Source organism: Microchirus variegatus (genome assembly GCF_963457635.1).
Source record: "Microchirus variegatus genome assembly, chromosome: 19".
Classification (NCBI taxonomy): Eukaryota; Metazoa; Chordata; class Actinopteri; order Pleuronectiformes; family Soleidae; genus Microchirus; species Microchirus variegatus.
This window is the reverse complement of record NC_139820.1, coordinates 14,040,231-14,060,546: the sequence shown is the minus strand read 5'-3', so window position 1 is coordinate 14,060,546 and position 20,316 is coordinate 14,040,231. Positions and strand designations below refer to the sequence as shown.

The following is a 20,316-nucleotide window of genomic DNA, read 5'->3' as shown; positions in this document are numbered from 1 at the left end:
CACGATTCGATACATTCCATGCTTTTTTTTAAATGTAATTATTTTTTTTATTTAAACAACATTTACTTATATAGCAACTTAATGTAACATTTAATAACAAATATTTTGGAACACTGTGAACAGATTTGAACATAAATAAATAAATAACCAAAGATTTCTCTCTTCTCTGTAACAAAATAATACTTTTGAAAAATACAAAGTAAATGATCAATCAGACTGGGATTTGTCCCCAAAGCATGCTGGGAAGTGTAGTTCTTCATGAGAAGCAGTTTTGTTCCAGTGGAAATAACTTGTTTTGATAAACAGCAAAGGTAAGACAACATTTCCGCTTGTATTTGTTGAAAGTCAGTTGTTGTTTTGCTCTCATTTTGGGGCTGGATCCGTGAATCTTTTTCGTAGAGTGATAAAAATGGTACTGTTAGAATCTGTGGATACGTCTCAAATATCACTGTGTTTGTCTCCTATATGTTATATTTAAAGGGGAAGTAAGTAGTTTATAGTGCCATCTAGAGGAGAGGCTGAAATTTACAACAAAGAATTGCTCCTCTGCTCACCCCCTCCCTTCCCTGAGCGCTACGGTATCCGCAGCTGGTCAAATGTCGTCCTCGTTGTCTTTCTCCGTGTCAGCAGATGAGGTTCGTGAGGCGAGGGAGAGGGCGAGCTACCGCGGCCGTAGCAGACGAAGCGGAGAAAGTGGAGGCGGGACTTCCGCTACAAGTAAAGAGACGCTTGATTTGTTCTCTCGCGTTTGTCCTTACAGGCTCCGGTAGAAACATGGCGTCTCGCTGCTAACAGTGGCTATGCAACCGCGGCCCGCGACCATGTTATTTTACATGACTTTTTGAAACACTACGAAAATGAAACAAAAACTATTATATAGCGATTAGACAATGCAGGAGCACATAATATGTATAAAAAAGTGGATTTTGGGTTATGTAAACTCATAAATACTACACATTGTCCCTTTAACTCTGTTTTCCACTTAAATAATAATCACATTAAATTAGCAGCTTTTAATCAATACTGTAAATAAATAATAATGTCACAAATAAACAATCAACATAAATCAACTAATGTGACAAATAAATTACGACCATCCTCCCCCCCCAATTAATTACTTGTTCATTAAATCTCAAGACAATACAGTAACTGAATAGGTCTTCTCAGCAAGGTCCCATAGGGAATGCGGACTATGCACGATCTGACAAGTCCATCTCGGCCCGTTAACAGTTTTGTGATTCTTCCCAGTTTCCAGGTTTGTCTGGGGGTATTGTCTTCTCCAATGAGTACAACATTACCCTCCTTCAGTAGGGTGGGTGTCGGTGTGGCACAGCGGTGTGCTCACTTCAAGTCCAACAGGTAATCCTTATGGCAAGCGTTCCAAAAGCTAGTTGCGAGTCTCTGCCTGTATTTCCATCTTCGTGTGATATCCGCCTTGTTGGCAGTTGGGTGCTGTGTGTCAGCAGAGAAGGGCTTTGGTGGCAGTGAAGTCAATCGTTTTCCCACCAGGAAATGGGCTGGAGGCTGTGGTTCATCCACTCGATTGTGCACAAATGTCAGAGGCCTTGAATTTATGATAGCCTCCACTTCTGTCAATATTGTGCACATCTCTTCAAAGTTAAGTGAATCTCTCCCAAGTATCTTCTTCAGGCATGTCTTTACTAATCTGAGGTCCTGATCAGCTCTCTTGAACGATCTTGCATTATCCGAGTAGATTATTCTGCATAATCCTCTCTGGAAATAAATCTCTTCAACGCCAACAGGAATGACTCTGTTAACTGCTCTGGTTACAGCACAGGTGAATAGTGCAATAAATTACTTGTTCACAGAATCATCTACCTTCACATAAATTGGCCCTGCAAAATCAACACCTGTGACTTCGAATGGTGGGGATTCTGTTATTCTGTCTTTGGGCAAGGGCGCAGTGATCTGCTGTCCGGCTTTTGCCCTGTATCTTTTGCATATTGTGCAGTCAGCCAAAGTGCTCTTCACTAGCTGCCTTGCACATAAAATCCAGTATCGCTCTCTCACTTGCACGAGAGTGTCTCTTACTCCTGAGTGCATCACTTTTCCATGGCAGCTCTGTATCAGCAGTTCTGAGTATCGGTGTTTATTGGGCATAATCCATGGGTGCTGCTGTCTGAATGTAAAGACGGACTGCTGCAGCCTTCCTCCCACGCTGAGCAGCTTGTGTTCATCCAGGAACGGTTTAAGTTCTTTGATCTTTCAGTCATTGTTTAGGCTCTTTCCTGCCTTCAGTTGTTTTATTTCCTGACTGAAACTCTGGTTTTGTGTTGTCTTGATCCAGTACTTTTCTGTCTTAAAGAGCTTGTCCGCAGTCGGTTCTCCTCTCCTCTTCGTTTTTGTTTGAGCATTGGCTATTAATCTTTTTATGTCTGCCATGAAGGCTATTTCATGTTTTCTGAATTTAATGAGAACAGCGAGGAGATCTGGATTCAGGTTGGGTCCTGTGAGACAGTCATTGAGGGATGGACATCCATCTTCATGAGACGACATATCAAACACCACTCTCAGTTTTGTGGTCACTTTATCTTCTCTGAGCACTGTGTGGTGTGGTAAGTAATATTTCCAGGGCTGTAATCAACCAAAGAAACTCTTGGTCGACTAAAGCCCTGAAATTTAGACCAAAAATCGACTAATCGACGGAGGGTACTTTGCGGCTGCGGCTCTTTTATTTTGAAAAGACCCGCACCCGCAAAGTACCTGTGTGCGGCTGCGGCTCTTATTTTGAAAAGACCCGCAGCCGCGGCTGGAGTTCAACAGAGTCTGACGGCTCTGACAGCGTTTTGCATTACCTTCATCTGCGCAATATCATAGCCCGTGATATCCAAAAATAACTAGTAATATCAGCACAATAAGTGTTGAGGAATACAGATCGAGACTGAACACCGCAGTGCAGCTTCGCGGCTCAGACACAAATAGACCGCGGGACGCTGCTGCGCGCAGGTGAGCCTGCAGTTATGAAACCAATCAACGATTATTAGACTAAAACATTGAAATATGCAAATAATTCTGATATGTTCATACTCAAAACGGACGGAGCAACCTTAGCTTAGCGTTTTTAAATGATATGTCATGTTTGTAGAGCTGTGAAAAGCAAACTGTTGCTTGCAAAGTTTGTGTTCCACTTTTTTACCGTCATCTATTTTTGAAAAATGCTTCCACACTGCTGATGTCTTTGACATGGATGTGACAGGAGGACTGACTGTAGCCTAACATGAAAGCTCAAAATTCACGTCTAATTAATGACAACGCTAATCTGTGTCTGTCGCTCCGCTGAGCCACGGAGCGACAACAACCCACTGGGCTGGACTAAACCAAAATAGTGGAAAACAAGGGGGGTGTTCTCTAAAGACAAACTGTTACCTGTGAAGCCAGGGTGCTATAAAACACCCCTATTAGCATGTGGTACTTTCCTCCTAATGAAATTCACTATAAAAAAAATTTACTTTGACTTTACCGCCCTAAATATTTCACAGTGTCTGCACTTGCGTTGTCTTTTGGCACATCCTCTGCAATGTTCTGCTGTAAATAGTCCTCCACTTCTTCATTGTATCTGCTGTAAAATGTGACATCTTTCTGAAGTCTCTTCTTCAGACCTTTAAATCGGGTTTTAGCAATCCTGAAGTTGTCTTGGAGCTCTACTCTTTCTGGTTTCCATGGCAATGCCACACGGTATCGTCCATCTTTGCAGGTGGTTGTTCTCTCAAACATCTGCAGAGCCTCTTCTTCATCTGGGTTCTGTATTTTCTCACTTGTGATACCCAGAGAATCAATTTCCCAGAATGCACTTAGCTGTTTGGAGACAAGTGCGTCCTCTTCAAGTGGAATGAACATGGATTGAAGTCTGCTAGTTGTAATCCCTTTTTCTTGAGCTCATACTGAATCTGGTCACCAGGAATCTTCATCACAGCTGTGCACACCTGTGGAGTTTCTATGGCCTCAATTTCAATTCTTTGGTAGTTGTCCCAGACATTCTCCAATATTACTCTCACTGTGCTGCGTTGTGACATTGTAAGAAAAAAGAGGAGCCAAACGTGTGAAGAGTGAGTGTCTCTTGTTTTATCATGGGTAAGTTCAGACTCGGAGAGACGGTGTTGTTTGTGTAAATAGTTTGTTTATTGTCAGCAATACGGAAAACAAATAAAAACAGCTGTTCGTCCCAAATCCAAGAGCACGGACCTCCAAAACCAAGGGAACAGAAGTAGCCAATTCTGCATCCGTTTTCAAATTCCTCTCCACTTTCAACACTCTCCACCGTTCGAATGCAGCTCCTACTTTGCCTCAAACTTTATCTTGAGATTTCTGCGATTCATACCGAGATCTCTTCGGTTTCGTTGCCTCCGCCATTGTAGCTCAGACGTAACTGGCAACCCGGGGTTGCTCGGCAGCTCAGGCACTACTGACTTCAATGATTGGTAGACGGCAGTAGGAGGCGCCTCATACCAAAACATAAACAAACTTTCCGGTGCAGAAAATATATTTTTTAATGCAAATATCTTTTTAACTAGTTTTGTTGGTGAGTTCAGTATGTTATATGAACATTATTCCTGACACATTAGGAGGATTTTATGGCCAGTTGCTTTAGATTTATTACATAATGCACCTTTAATGCATGCACATCAGAGGATCTCTTTACATGATTTAGATTCAGCAGCCTTGACATGTGTGCACTGATCACCAGGGGACTCATGTATAAAAGAGTGCGCAGCTTTCACACTGAAAGAGGGCATACTCAAAATTTGAAAAGTACGTACGCGAAGAAATTCTCAGATTTATAAAACCGTGCGTACGTCGAGTCCTGCACACCTCCTCTTTATACATCCCATCAAACGTGAAACTCAGTGGAGGTGAATGAGTAACACACAACGCCCTCGTTCCACCCACACGTTAATATACAAATTACTCTAAAACGCCCTCTCTGACGCCTCCTTCCTTAAGAACAATGACAAATGCGGCAGCAAAGAAGGAGGGAAATAAAATAAAAAGATGGAAAGTGTGCGATCAACGCATCAATTTATGACTTTTTTGCAGTTATTTTGTTATCGTATGGATTAAAATGGGATAAGGAAATGTTCTACTCAACATTCAAGTCCCTTTTTCTTACAACAACTTAGTTTGTAACTTTATTTTGGAGAGTTTAAAACATTGTAGACTGACGTGTGTGAATGTCTTCACGTCAGCAGCTGTGTGTCTATTTACATTAAGAAAAGATTAATTTGTGTTAAATTTCAGTAAGTAAGTAAGACTTAAAGAAAAGTGTGACTCACTCACACACCACACACACGCGCGCGCGCACACGTTTGAAGTGTGTGTGTTTGCGCGCGGGATCAGTTTCGTCTTCAGTGTCCTTTCTGATCTTATCCACGCATGTTCAAACGTACGTGGTGTATTACTGTTGTTTGTCTAGAATAATTCATGTTTGTCACTGTAGACACATTAATAATATTATTCTCAAACACTCTGATGAGTTTCAGAGCTTTTTTTTGCAGCGTCTCCACCTGACAAGAGTTTGCGGAGCACTCCGCAAATTCTCACGGCAGCTCGATAGTTTGCGCTGCGGTCCGCAAGGTTCCACACCAAGTACATTTTTATAAATGCCATTGTGTGCGTGAAAGCAAGCGCACGCCGTCTTTTTGTGCGTACGCATGGTTTATACATGAGGCCCCAGATCTTTCCTTCCAAATCTACTTTGTAGCAGAGAGATCGCGCTGTCATAATTGGCATCAGTTAGCATCAGTCCTGCTACTACCTTTGCCGCTGGTCCATGGCCAGAGATGGCTAGGCCTGTCACGATAACAAATTTTGCTGGACGATAAATTGTCTCAGAAATTATTGCGATAATCGATAATATTGTTGTTCTGAGATAATTTTCATCTAATACAATGATAATGGTATAATAATGCAGGTACACCCTTTTCAAAGAGAAATAAACTTTTATTTTTAAGGAATATTTAAAATCAATAATCAATAAATAAAATGGGTTAGCTGCACTCTGCTGTGGTAGGCTACGCCAGGAGTCCCGCCTCCCCACACACCATGCGACTGACAAGTGACTGACATGAAGGTTCACTCATCGTTACTCTGGCTTTACACGGCAACGCTCCTGGGTGAAACCGACAAAATATTTTATCAGATGTGCCTTTCGTTTAGACGGCGACGGGCTTAAAAACGCAAAAAAATTAACCCACCCTCCGGAGTGGAAATCTTAAAAACGCTCCGCTGTCGCGTTCCCGTTTAAAGGGTTGAAAACGCAAAAGTGTTTTCTGAGCTGCTCACGCTGGCCCGACGCTGAAGTTGGCACCACATTCGCCCCCGGTTCCAAAGAGAACCGGGGGCGAATGTGGTGCCATCTCTGTAGAGAACCGGAGGCTATCCTCCTGTACGCTGACGTCAGATCCATGTGCAGTACAGACAAACAACAACAAGCATGTGGATTAGAATCCATCAGTCGCACATTCAAGTCGCCTTAGCTGCTCTGATACCTATCCAGGAGTCATTTCAGCAATTACGCCGAGTCAATGTTTTGGTTTTCGACTGTGGGCTACTCGGCGCTACTAGAGAGAAGTAGAAGGAAGTTTCAGCGCATGCGCGTGCTCCTGGTGTTGTTGTTCACAGCACCACCTAGCCACCTGGCATGCATACTACATCAAATTTCACACACTTTAGGACCCGAGAGAGAGACGGGGAAAACAAAAAAGCATGCAAATGGCATTTATCTCGGCCAGAAAAATGATCAAGCTAATTTTAATTATCGTGCGATTAATTGATTTATTGAATATCGCGACAGGCCTATATATGGCGGTATTTGTTTTTTCATGCATAATCAGGTGTTCACGTTATTTTCTACTGGTTGAGAACAGAATTACTGCAGTAGATTAACTTAGGGTGGTCTATTTTACTGACATGAATACTGTAGAATAACTCCACACTAGTACAGGTTCACATGGCCCCAGAAAATGATGCTGTTTACAAAGAAGAGCTACTCATGATTCTAATGAAGTGAGGAATCGGAATGCAAAGACAATTACAGTCAAAATACAGAACTTTGACTTGATATTCCAAGTCATTCTTACTAGAGCTTAGGGCTGAGCGGTATGACCAAAAATATATATCACGGTATTTTTCAAAATTCGAACGGTTTCAAGGTATATGACGGTATTTTTTTTTTTCATGCATAATCAGGTGTTCACAGTATTTTCTACTGATTGAGAACAGAATTACTGCAGTAGATTAACTTAGGGTGGTCTATTTTACTGACATAAATACTGTAGAATAACTCCACACTAGTACAGGTTCACATGGCCCCAGAAAATGATGCTGTTTTCAGAGCTACTCATGATTCTAATGAAGTGAGGAATCGGAATGCAAAGACAATTTACAGAACTTTGACTGTGCAAATCAACATCTTTTATAAAAAATCCCTGCGTTACCTGCTGATGTGGAGGGTGCTGACTTAACTTCATACATTCTCAATATTCCAAGACATGCTTACTTGGGCTGTCAAAATTGCTCAAAAATGATATTCGAATATTCCCTATAAAAAAACACAGACATTAAAATATATTCTCATAGTATTTGCATCACGCATCTGGGGTGCGTTGCATCCGCTGCATCTGGAGGCTTTCAATCAGCCAGACTGTCAGGTGATGACAGAATGACGTCAATAACAGGACGAACTAATACAACGACACATAACTACCTGTAGGTGTCGTTTATTTAAGTTTAAACATATTTCACAACATATTACCTACACAAAAATAAGTAAATTAACTAATGACCAAGAGCGCTGATCTCACTCTCTCGCACTCGCTCGCTTTCTCTCTCTCTCCAGCCCCGTGCCAAAAATGCCTCGCGCTCTCTGCGCACACTGGTTTAAATGACAATCAAACAAATGCTGAGTGCTGATCAAACGTTTTATGCAAGTGATTTAAGGTCCTGATTCTTGTACCAAATATGACAGGCTTCATTCAGTGATTGAAACAAATATATAAACATTAATGAAACGTTTACATGCAGAGTGCGCACACTGGCAAAGCAGACAGCAGCGCCGCGGCTGCGCGGATGTGTAATCAAATACACGGGTATGGCGGTATTGAAAAGACTGCTCCGCTCCCTGAACTCAGGTCTACTGGTTATTCTGAAAATAAATAGAAGTAGAATCGGTAGTAGAACATTTAGCTACCAGGCTGCTATCCTGTGGAACCAACTCCCACTTTCAGTCAGACAGTCTGACTCTGTCTCCGCCTTTAAGGTGAGACTGAAAACCTACCTCTTTAACATAGCCTATAGTCAAAACTAGATCAGGTATGTCCTGTAGAATAGTCTATCTTATGCTGCCAAAGGCTTAGACTGATGGGGGAATTTCCCATCATGCACTTGAGACTTTGCACGAGCCACACTTTCTCTACTCCGTCCTCAATTTCTCAACTCTCACCACTTACCCGATGTCCCTCCATGAGATGTAGCCTATAAATCCACATGTAGCACATCTCTAACTGATTTTTAATCTCTTACAGTTCTGCTGCCACCTGAACGGCATGAGGTCAGGACAGGAAAGAGGACTCCGTCATCCCCAAGTCTCTGACCACAACAACCGTCACTACAGGCTGCGACAAACCCAGTGATCCAGATGGATCCTGGCATTTAAAGACTTATTACTTGTTATTCTTTGTCATTGTGTAGTGTATGTTTTGGGTAACATCTATTGCACATCTGTCCGTCCAGGGAGTGGATCCCTCACCAGTGGTTCTCCCTAAGGTTTCTACCTTTTTTCCCTGTTATAAGGGTTTTTTCCCTGGTAGTTTTTCCTAACCTTGGTCGAGGGTCTGAGGACAGAGGATGTTACAACCCTGTGAAGTCCCGTGAGACAAACTATGGTGATTTGGTGATTTTTTTATTAGTATAAATCATTATTATCTACCAATATTAATCAATAACTCCACTGTTATACAATATGGAATCAGTACACACATCAAGGGTCTCCCCATGGTCATACTACAACAGCTGTTTTGTGAAAATGTTCCATTTTCATTCCATATTTCATTGGGGAAGGTAATGATTAGAATTGTGCAGAAAGTCAAGATATTTATATAAAAGTGTGTCCAGAAAACTGTGATAAAATTCTAAAAAAAACACAAGAAGCAACTGCTTGAAGACAGAAGAACAAATTCAAATCAAAGTCAGTTTTTTTTTTGCTGTTTCTCAGTAAATTGATGCATCCTGCAACACTGTTAAAAGAACAGTGACTGCCAAACTGTTTACTTCCTCGTCGCTTGTTTTCTCTTCCGATTCTCAAATCACTGTGGCACCAGTAACTGATGAATTATGTAAATAGTTTTTGTTTCAATTGAAGAAACTTATTTATTTTCAACAGTATCTGAATATTACTTTCATTTAAGTAATTAATTATAATATATAATTATACAATTAATTAATTCAGGACTTGAAATTGCAACCATTTTAGTTACATATGTGCCAAAAATGGAATCTGTGCGACCTCAAAATATTTGGAAGCAAACAATTACTTTGTTGTGAGCGAAAGTCATGGCATTAGCCTCTATGTTGATCAGTTATTAATTCAACTCATTGTGTTTCTATGTATCTTGAAGGGTCAGGCAGAAGGAGATGCTGAGGGAGAAATAGATCAACAGGCAAGGTCAAGTCAGAGAGAGCAAGGGGATCCAGAGATGGATCAAGACGCACCAACTAAATTTAGAAAAAAAAAGAAATGTGTACATATAAGCCGCACTTGTCTATAAGCTGCAAGTATCCACGTTGTAACATGAAATATTTACACAGAAAGACGTTTTTATCATAATTTTTAATTACTTAAAGTAAATGCATGTTTCCAAATAGTGCCTGCAACAGGGCAGTGACACAGCAGTAACACAGCTGGTTAAAAAAATAACCAACTTCAACTCGGATTGGCTTACCATAGAATTTTACTCAACCTCAGCCAATAGTCATCACTTTCGTGATTGTCTCGTGCCCCCACCCTCACGAAGGAGAAGGAGGAACAAGACATTTCTCTGTCGCTCGGCTCAGATGTTTGATGTAAAACAACTGCCTTCAATATAGTAACATGGCTGAAAAACGGCGTTACTAACGCCATTATTGCCATCACATTTCAGGTCATTTCCTCTTCCTTACTTCCTCCGTATACTCAGGACGTTACATATCGACATGTATCGCTTTTACATATACGGCTTGCTTGTGTATTTAAGTAAACTGAATTGCTAACAGTCAAAATGCCTCTTCAAACAAAAAGCGAAAGCGCCGCGATCGTCCATGTTTTCTAACATTCGACTTCAATTGCTGGAACGCTTTGAAGTAGGAGCTAGTACAATTCAGGTAGGATAAGTCCCACATCCCATTTGTTTGGATGGGCTCTGGAACACAGCATTATGTCTCTGCTCCTGAGTGGATCTAATCGCACGGCTATACAAAGTTTTTTGTATAGCCGTGCGATTATAAACGTTTTGTGACGGGACGAAACGTACAGAAATACCGTTGTTCACCGTTGTGTATTAAACCGAACGGTTCGGTAACATACCGAATATTGTTGCATCCCTAGTAAATATCAGATCTAAGTCTTGATCGCATCAAGTGAAAAGTGAGTGAGTTTACCAGATTACCAGGCTGAATCTGAATAAATATTTGCTTTGTTATTTATATTTCAATCAACTTCTACTTTTACTCGACTAATGGTTATGGTCTGTATTTGCATCGCACTTACACATACACCACAGTTTTGCCATTCACATGCTTCAACATGGGGTCAAGTGTCTAGCTCAAGGACACATATAGACTAGCAAAGCAACAAGCCCTACCACTGAACTACTATGACTCAATCCTTACTCCTCACTCTTTTAATTACCTTTACTTTAAGTACATTTTACAATCAGAATTTTTTTTTTGATACTGTAGTAAGTACAGTAAATGTCACATACTTTAAGACTTTAAGTTAAGTAATATTATTAGGGCTGTCAAAAGATTAAAATTTTTAATCAGATTAACCACAGGGTAGCTGTGGATTAATCACGATTAATCACAATTAATTACCATTCGTAAATATGCCAAAAAAAATCAAATTTTCTCTTTATATTGTTGTAGGAACGGAGAGATAAATAAAGTATGTGAAAATATGAATGTAAAGAACAATAAATTACTGTAAATAACTTGTAAAAACCTATACAAGTAAAAAATAAACATTATATTGTAAAAAACCCACATTATAAGACAATATAAATAAATAGAAAAAATAAAATGCTGTAAATAACTTTAAAAAAAACTATACATTGCACTGTAAATAACTCGCATTATAAACAAAATATAAAGTATAGAAGTTAAATAGTTTTCTTGGGGGAACTAAACCCACAGCAAGAAATTCCTCATCAGCACTTTGAAGCACTGCTTCTACTAGTTAGCGTTAGCGTCAGCTAGCATTCTGACGCTAATGTTAGCTGCTGTCTGTGTCCCCGTTCATTAGACAGTGACTGTTAATGTTATGATTATTATATCATTATCTGCGCCAGCAGCGCCACTTACAACTGTGTCTTTCTTTCTTTTTTCTTCCTCTTCTAACATCCTGATTGAAAACTCCTCTTCATTATCCTTCAGCTTCACACAGGTTAACGTGAGGAGACGTGGGGCCCCTTTAGGGAGGTTTCCGACCGAGATGTCATTGCTAATCAACCCTTGTTGTTTAATGGAGATGGGGATGCAGCTGGTCACTGATGCATTTAGGCTCCGAGTGTCGGGTGCCCCCCTATCGGCTCGGGGCCCCAAGCAGTTGCCCGCCGCCTTGCCTGTTCATAAACTGCACGTCTACCCGTAGCGCGATGAAAGTGCGTTAATGCAAGTGCGTTAATGCGTTAATGCGTTAAAGAAAATTAACGCGTTAATTCCACAAATTAATCTTCCTGCGTTAACGCGTTAATTTTGACAGCCCTAAATATTATAAAAAGTGACTTCAGCTTCTACCAAAGACATTTTCTAGTGAGAAACCCATAATTTATACAAGACTGGTAAGTTAGATGGTGCTGGGTGGCAAGACCTAAAAATAATATCACAGTATTTTACAAATTATCGACAGTTTCACGGTATAAAACAGTATTTTTTTATGCATGAGTATGAAGGAGTCCTCCAGTGAGAGAGAGGTGCAGTTTAATGTGTGTGGGTGCTTGAGCGATGCAGCTGTGTGTGTGTGTGCTTGTGCGAGTGGTCAAGCAAGAGAGGTAGTGGTGGGTTAAACAGGGCTGTGTCTTGGCTCTGGTGCTCTTTCACGTCCTTCTTTCGTGCCTCTTTCCAGACATGGACCACATACCGCCAGCACATCACTAAGCTGGAGGCTTTCCACACCCGCTGCCTACAGAAGATCGAGTTCCCTATACAGACATTCTCAAGCACCGGCTCAATCTGCATGGAAGCTAACTAGTAAATATAACCAATTACTTTTTTAAAGAAATGTGTCGTGCTGAGTGTCTATGTCTCAAGTTGGTTTTCAGCGAAGAGGGGGCCAAAGCACAGTCAGCAAAGACAATGCATCAGTACAAAGACACGCTAAAGCATTTCATACAATGTTTCTGTTTTTTCTGATTTACCTGCATGATGCAGCAATGAAGGCTGCAGTGGCGAGGGGAGGAATGGCAGGGTATACTTGGTCATAGTGCTGGATTCCTTTGACCCACTCCAGGTAAACAATGCAAAATGTGGCCAGAGCGAGGCAGACCCCGAGCAGTGCCAGACCCACGTTGAACCACCAACTGGGAAATGGGGTTTAAAAAGAGAATCAGTTTAAAAGCTAAATAACTATTTTGTATTTTAACATAAGTAAGCTGTTAAAACTGTAATATGTTTATCAAACACTATGACACTTGTGTTATTTATTAAAACCTCTTCCTGTCTAGAAGGCAACAAAGTTCTGCCCTCAAAACACAGGTTGCCTCACAACTGCTGGAAACCGAGTGAAGGAGAGAATGCTGCGAGGACAACTTTACAGATACTGAATCACCTGTGAGTAAACACTAAACATCATCATAATGAACCGTGCAGGTAGGAAGATGAGCCAGGGACAACAGAAAATCCATCTGTTAGGTGGAAAGGCAATGATTGGTCATGTTCATAACAGTATTATGAGGGCTACAGGCACTAAAGGCAGTTTGTATGATAGGAGAGTTTTCTCTTCACTGAAACAGGGCGCTCGTTAGGTGTCCACCAGAGTGCAGGATCTTGACAGGGTGAGATGTCGTCTTCATTCGTGTAGACGGCTTGCACCCCCATCCTAAACATTGGTGCAAGCTCATTCGCACTGCACACGCACACATGCTTGGACATGCAGAGCCACTGGAGAGAACTGCTGTTGTCACCATATAGGCTAACGTTACAGGTGACTGACCACACACTCATCCTACAAAGCAGCCTTTGAGCTCCACGGACAGCGGCCGAAGCCAGAGTTACCTTACCGCCCCGCCCTCACCTATTCCATTCACAAAAACGGGCCGGTGACTCGTCCTCCTCAATGCGCGCACAATCATCTGAATGCGCAGGGAGCCTGGAGAGCAGGCTCACCTTTTCGTGCAGAGCTTCCTTAACCCCGTTGGTCGCGAACTTTACGTGTTTGTGACACATAGACCTTTTTTAATTGTATTTTATTTGTCGAGGTGCGCACGTGTCGATTGTCAATCGTTTTGTTGACAAAAAAGTCCCATCCCTGTGTATGTTTTGATAATGAGTAGCAGTGCATCCACCATTCTAGAGGGGGAGCTGCGCTTCTGAGAGCTGATTCGCTTATTTCGTCACTTCCATGTGCCTGGCCAATCACAAGACAGTTGGGAAAGCTCTCGTTGGCTGGCCAATCGCAACGCAGTCCGTCTTCTTGGGGTGAGATTTCAGTCTGAAACGGCGCGGCTGACCAGAGCTTCCGTGAGGAGAGATTTCAATTGGCTCGTTTGCAGCAACTAGGTGGTTTTTGACCATAAAAACAAGTTAATGTATGCAAGTAGACCTCCATAACTCACATACATGTGCGATAAGACCGATCTATGGGAGCTTTAAACTTTATGAAGAGGATGCCTGAGAGCAGAGGTGTGGTGGAAAGATTGTACTTCTTACCTCACCACCAGAGGGCAAGCTAAACTTAGACAATACTGTAATATCAACAGTCATGTTTCCTCTTTTAGAATGACTGCTGTTGCTATGGCTTGACTCATTTACTTATTAAGCACGTACATTTTAAGTTCTTAGTGATGCCAACATCATCTTGAGAAAGCAGCTACATATTTTTACGCTCAGTCTTTATAAATGTCAGAGCCAGGAGAGAATGGTGCTGGCTTAATTGAGATACACAAGCATGCAAACCTTGCTAGCATGCTCTGATTCCTAACTGCTCTGAAATGACTTTAGGATTAAGGCAACATAAATGTTGATGCCGATACCATTTGTCCAGACACTTCAATTTTGAGAAATGAGAGATCTGAGGAAATCACCTTTTAACATCATCATTCTCTATGATGTTGCGGAAGAAATCCACATAGTAGGTCACACCTACAGACGCCATGATCCAGAAAACGGTGTGTCTGTTAATACGAGGGAGAGGCTTGAAATCCTTTTCTTCATGACCTGAAAGATGATGCAAAAGAGCCAATGTCAAAAAGACAGAAGATGAAACAATTCAATGCAATCACTTATTCAATTTCAGACAACCATAAAGGTTTAGGGTTGCAACTAACAATTATTTTTGTTGTCGATTAATCTCAGCGTTTCACGTTTTCAGTGAAACGTTCCCAAAGTGGAAATTTGGGTCAGAGTTTCCGAGCCTCTTCTTCCGTTTCTGCCATAATTTATGCATTCTTCTTCTCTGCTTCCTTGTGGGATCTAAACAGTAAGCAATTCTGTTATTATTTATTATTTTTACTTTATATATTTTTACTCACTACATTTTTATCGACGACAATTTTTTGTAGTCGACATAATCAATTACATTAAATTTGTTATAATCATAAGCGTGAATTTTTTTTATGCCTACTCTGAACTGTCCTGTGATTGGTTTTAGCTACCCGTGATGCTATTTTGGTGAAAGGTACTCATGAAATTATTAAACAAACCCTATCTACAGTACTAGAGGTGGGAGAATTCCTATCGTGATTCACTCTAAAATGATTATGAATTGATTATGAAAAAGTCTTATTTGGAAAAATACATAAAGAAAAACATTTTACGTTTTAACACTGTGCTGTTGAATCAACCAACTATTGAAAGGACAGATGCAAGAAAAGTATGTGTCACTGCATAATTACATCCAATACACTGTAACCAATGAACTGGTTAAACGTCACACAGTGTAAATGCGTGCTTCACCTTGTAAGCTTTAGAAACAATGGCTGAGCAAGAGCTATGGCTAAAGTCCAACACAACCAGGATTAAACGATGACGTGGAAAACGTTTGGCTTCTATAATATATGGGGCAGACACAAACTAAACTGGTTAACTAAACAAAAGCCACACAAAACATAGTATGTTATGCTGTGTGAGACCAAACTTTAACACTTCAACAACATACATACAATTGAGTATTTAATGATGGATATTTAAATACGTTTCATGCAATTACATACAATACTGTACCTTTAAGGAGCTTTCAACGTAAAAGTGATTGTTTTCCAAGACAAAATCTTACTTCTCAAAATCTAATCATCTATAATTGTTCTGGTTGATTAAACATATCAGAGCCTATTGTTGTCTACAGCTCTCTACTCTGTGCAGAGTTCACGGTGAACTCCATGCCATGTCCCCGGACAAATAGTTGGCCTACATCTTTAATCAAAGTTTTGTCTAGTGGACAATCTTGTATACGTGATACACTGTAGCACCTTAATAATAAAGGGATGATCACATGGGATGAACTGTTTGGCCTGTTGCTTGTATTACAGTTATCAGTTTACACTGGCAGAGAGACAGCCCTTGGACCAAGGACAGCATAGGAGGTATGCTTTCCCCTGTACTGTGTTGCTAAGCTTAAACAGCGTTTGCTCAGTCAAAACAATCAAGAATTGTTCCAGTGAAGGACTCAAAGATGGACCATTGAGCACAGTACAAGTTGCCTACAAACCCCCCTGAGGCTACAAACAATGCAGTCACAATCATGCTGTTTTGTGCCAGTTTATTTGGTACACCAAGCTAACACTGCATTCCATTTAAATCGGAACTGGGAGTCAAACCCGAGTTCACTGCATTACAGTTGGAAAAAATACACTTGGAGGCAAACATATCTCTGGCTAGCCATAGATAGCAACACAAGTTGATAACAATGCTCTACATCAGGGGTCACCAACGTGGTGCCCGCGGGCACCTGGTAGCCCTCGGGCAGCCGATATGGTGCCCGCGGGTTCACTTCACCTCAACTCACTTGCATGCATCCATATATTCACTCGGTAAAATATCATTGATATTGTTTATAAAAACTGATAATTGTTAGGAGTAAGCACTGGAATGAATGTGTATGCAAATGAATGCATAATATTAATCATTTGGTAAATGGTAAAAAAAAAAAGGTGCATAAAATGTTTATATGGTAGCCCTCCATATTATTCTTTACCCTTCAGGTAGCTCTCGGTCTCAAAAAGGTTGGCGACCCCTGCTCTACATGGTATTCAAACAGTGTTGCAACATGGCAACATTAGAAATAAACTTTACTATGTGTAAGACAGTAGTCTCCGACACGCGGCCTGCGGGCCACATTCGGCCCGCGTGACGATATTTTGTGGCCCCCCACTTTATATCAAAGTTTAATGTAAGTGTGGCCCGCAGTGACGATGAGGAAGAGCGGTGCAAGAGGGAGAGAAAAAAAGCTGCAGACTGTAGCAGCTGATGATTCAAAACAGCAGTTACACATCTATGTCACAGCGTCTCAGCTGCTGTCAAGTTACTACAGCAGCCTATATGTGATTCAAACGTGAGTCTGCGCATGCCCTGGCCCGTCACACCCGTAGAGCTGCAGTCTCTCCACCCACAGGTGCCAGGAAGAAGATGTCAGTCAACACTCACTGCAAACAGGATATAACAGCGGTGTTCAACAGAATCAATGGCCCGTTAGTGGGAAGTTCGAGGTTTATATTTTCATTATGATATGAATTTTTAACCGGAAAAGGTGGGTTGCTCCCTCCGGGTCAGTGGAGAGATCCTGCCTCAGGTGGAGGAGTTTAAGTATCTTGGGGTCTTGTTCACAAGTGAGGGAAGGATGGAGCGTGAGATTGACAGGCGGATCGGTGCAGCGGCCGCAGTAATGCGGTCGTTGTATCGGTCCGTTGTGGTGAAGAAGGAGCTGAGCCGAAAGGCAAAGCTCTCGATTAACCGGTCAATCTACGTTCCTACCCTCACCAATGGTCATGAACTTTGGGTTATGACCGAAAGAACAAGATCCCGGATACAAGCGGCTGAAATGAGTTTTCTCCGCAGGCTGGCAGAGCGCTCCCTTAGAGATAGGGTGAGGAGCTCTGTCACCCGGGAGGAGCTCGGAGTAGAGCCGCTGCTCCTCCACATCGAGAGGAGCCAGCTGAGGTGGCTCGGGCATCTGTATCGGATGCCCCCTGGACGCCTCCCCCGGGAGGTGTTCCGGGCATGTCCCACCGGGAGGAGACCCAGAGGAAGACCCAGGACACGCTGGAGTGACTACGTCACCCGGCTGGCCTGGGAACGCCTTGGGGTCCCCCCGGAAGAGCTGGAGAAAGTGTCCTGCGAGAGGGAGGTCTGGGCGTCCCTTCTCAGACTGCTGCCCCCTCGACCCTGCCCCGGATAAGCGGAAGAAGATGGATGGATGGATGGATGAATCTTTAATATACTGCCATTGCGGGTGTATTGGATTACAACATTCGGCGTGCTCTGCGTATAAACGTTTCATTAATGTTTATAGATTTGTTTCAATCACTGAATGAAGCCTGTCATATTTGGGACAAGAGTCCCACTCTTGCACAAAATCACTTGCACAAAACGTTTGATCAGCACTCAGCATTTGTTTGTTTGTCATTTAAACCAGTGTGAGGAGAGAGCACAAGGGGCGGGCGAGAGAGTAAGCGAGTAAGGTCTGCGCTCTTGGTCATTAGTTAATTGACTTATATGTTGTGATATATGTTTAAACTTAAATAAACTACATATAGAGGTAGTTATGTCTCGTTGTACTAGTTTGTCCTGTTATTGACGTCATGCTGTCATCACCTAACAGTCTGGCTGATTGAAAGCCCCCAGATGCAGCGGATGAAACGCAAGATGCGCAATGCAAATACTATGCAAATATATTTTAATATCTGTGTTTTTTTATGTGTATTCATGACAGTAAAATAGACCATAGTTAATCTACTGCAGTAATTCTGTTCTCAACCAGTAGAAAATGCTGTGAACACCTGATTATGCATGAAAAAAGTGACAGTGAAATCGTTCGAATTTTTAAAAATACCGTGACATATATTTTTGGTCATACCGCCCAGCACTAACGCCTGGACTGTACTGCACTGAAAATAATAAGAAATTAGACACCCTACTTATAGGCAGGACGCCCTATAGACGCCCTATTTTTTCTTCCCGTTTTCCCCCGGTAACCACCGAAACGATGTTGTGATGACGCACGCCAAAACTGCAGCCAGCACCTATTAAATGCTGGAAAGTCTCTTCTAGATTGAGACTGGAGTGAAAACAATGAAAAGCGCGCTCTTGAGAATCTGTCAACATGTTTTACTAAGATCTACTTGGATCCCCTGTATTTCATCGCTGTACTCCATCCTCATCATAAATAAATCATGTCAACTATGGATGTGTGGATATAACTGCGCATAGAGAAATTATTCATTCTGAGTTGGATATGCAGAGCCCCCTTGTAGCTGCGCACAATACAGGAGAGAGAGAAGAGCAGAGTCAGCAGAGGCGGTGTGGAGAAAAAAAAAGGCCCGCACCAGATGAGGGGCACCTTCTATAATTGCAATGCCTTGACTTTAGTGATGTCAGTACACACAGTCCCAGCCATAACAACATTAAATTAAAATACAATGTTACAGAATTAGCATAACAATTAATATATTTTTTTTCCATTTTGAGTTACTTACCCTCACTTCATGAGTCACCATGATGGTCTTTCAAAAAGCCTCAGAATGCCCCATTTTTACATCAAATGTTTTTCTTTTTTGGGGGGGGGGGGGGGGGGGGGACGTATCGGAGTTTAGTGAGGTTGCTCCAAGTTTTCCAGTTGGAAATCTGAGCTCAGGAAAAATAACACTGAGAATGCACCATAAACCTGTGACTGATGACTCAACCTAGAGGTGGTTTTGGAGGATAGAGTTTGTGGCACTGAGAGGTATCTGTATCATTTTATCAAACCCATGTTAAACATTGAGGACAAGCTAAGCATGGATGGCATATTGGTCCCTGAATCATATTCAGTCATATTCATAGTCATTGTAGCTGCCACATTGGTGCTGCGTTTTGATAGTGTTAATTTTCAGAATAATTTTAATTGAATTTAATTGAATAGAATTTAAGGGTTTGTGATCTGTTTGAAGTAGATGTCTCCAGATTAACCCACCTTAATACCCAATAATACGAACACTGTGTGCGCTTGTATAATTAGCGTCAGGTAACTTATTTTAGAGAAAAGAAAGTCAGTTAATTTACAAAAACTGACGACTACGCACAGTAACATTCAACTATGAAAGCCACATTTTCTCTGACCGCAATATTAGCCAACAGGCTGCATTTATTTGCACACCAACCCAGTGACTTCTACGTGCAGGATATTCGTAGCTAAACCGGAGCTGTGAGACATACCACTTAGCTTCGAGCAGAAAAGTAGTCAAAGTTATTATAGCTAATAGCGTTAGCCAACAGGACGTTTCTGGACATTACTCTTTTCATCTTCGTCCCCCGCTGTCGTTGATTGCAGAAGAAACTCCGCATTCTTCTTGAATCTGTTCCGCAGCGTTGTCAGTTCACTGTCGTTGAGCTCCATTATGTTAACGTTATGATGATATAAGTAACTTGAATTAGCAGTGCAGCTGCCTCATAAATGCCTGCTTCAGTGCGAGTCGCCTTCTTATGACGCATTTGACAGCGGCACCCTCATCCGTTTTATGGAATCTATTTTTTTGGTAGCTTAAAAATATTTAGTTTTTCTCTATTTATATCCATGTATTAATACAAAAGCAGGCAAGGAGAAGCAGCTTATTCAACACCGATCTATGAGACCTGAACGTGTAAAGCTCAGAAAGCGTTATCATTTTTTCAATAAGGCGAGACCAGTTTATTGCAGAC

General features: G+C 41.6%; 1 protein-coding gene across 2 annotated transcripts in view; it reads right to left on the bottom strand.

The window, feature by feature from the left end:
- Positions 1-20,063, bottom strand: part of tmem128 (transmembrane protein 128) — a 28,490-nt gene extending 8,427 nt beyond the window's left edge. For both annotated transcript variants that reach the window (XM_083905513.1, XM_083905514.1), the window contains exons 1-3: positions 19,912-20,063; positions 14,511-14,643; positions 12,627-12,788 (exon numbers count right to left, since the gene is read on the bottom strand). In XM_083905513.1, coding sequence (XP_083761639.1) covers positions 12,627-12,788; positions 14,511-14,643; positions 19,912-20,014 — 398 coding nt within the window. In that variant the 5' untranslated portion in view covers positions 20,015-20,063. The remainder of the gene's footprint in view (positions 1-12,626; positions 12,789-14,510; positions 14,644-19,911) is intronic.
- Between the last annotated feature and the right edge of the window lie 253 nt (positions 20,064-20,316).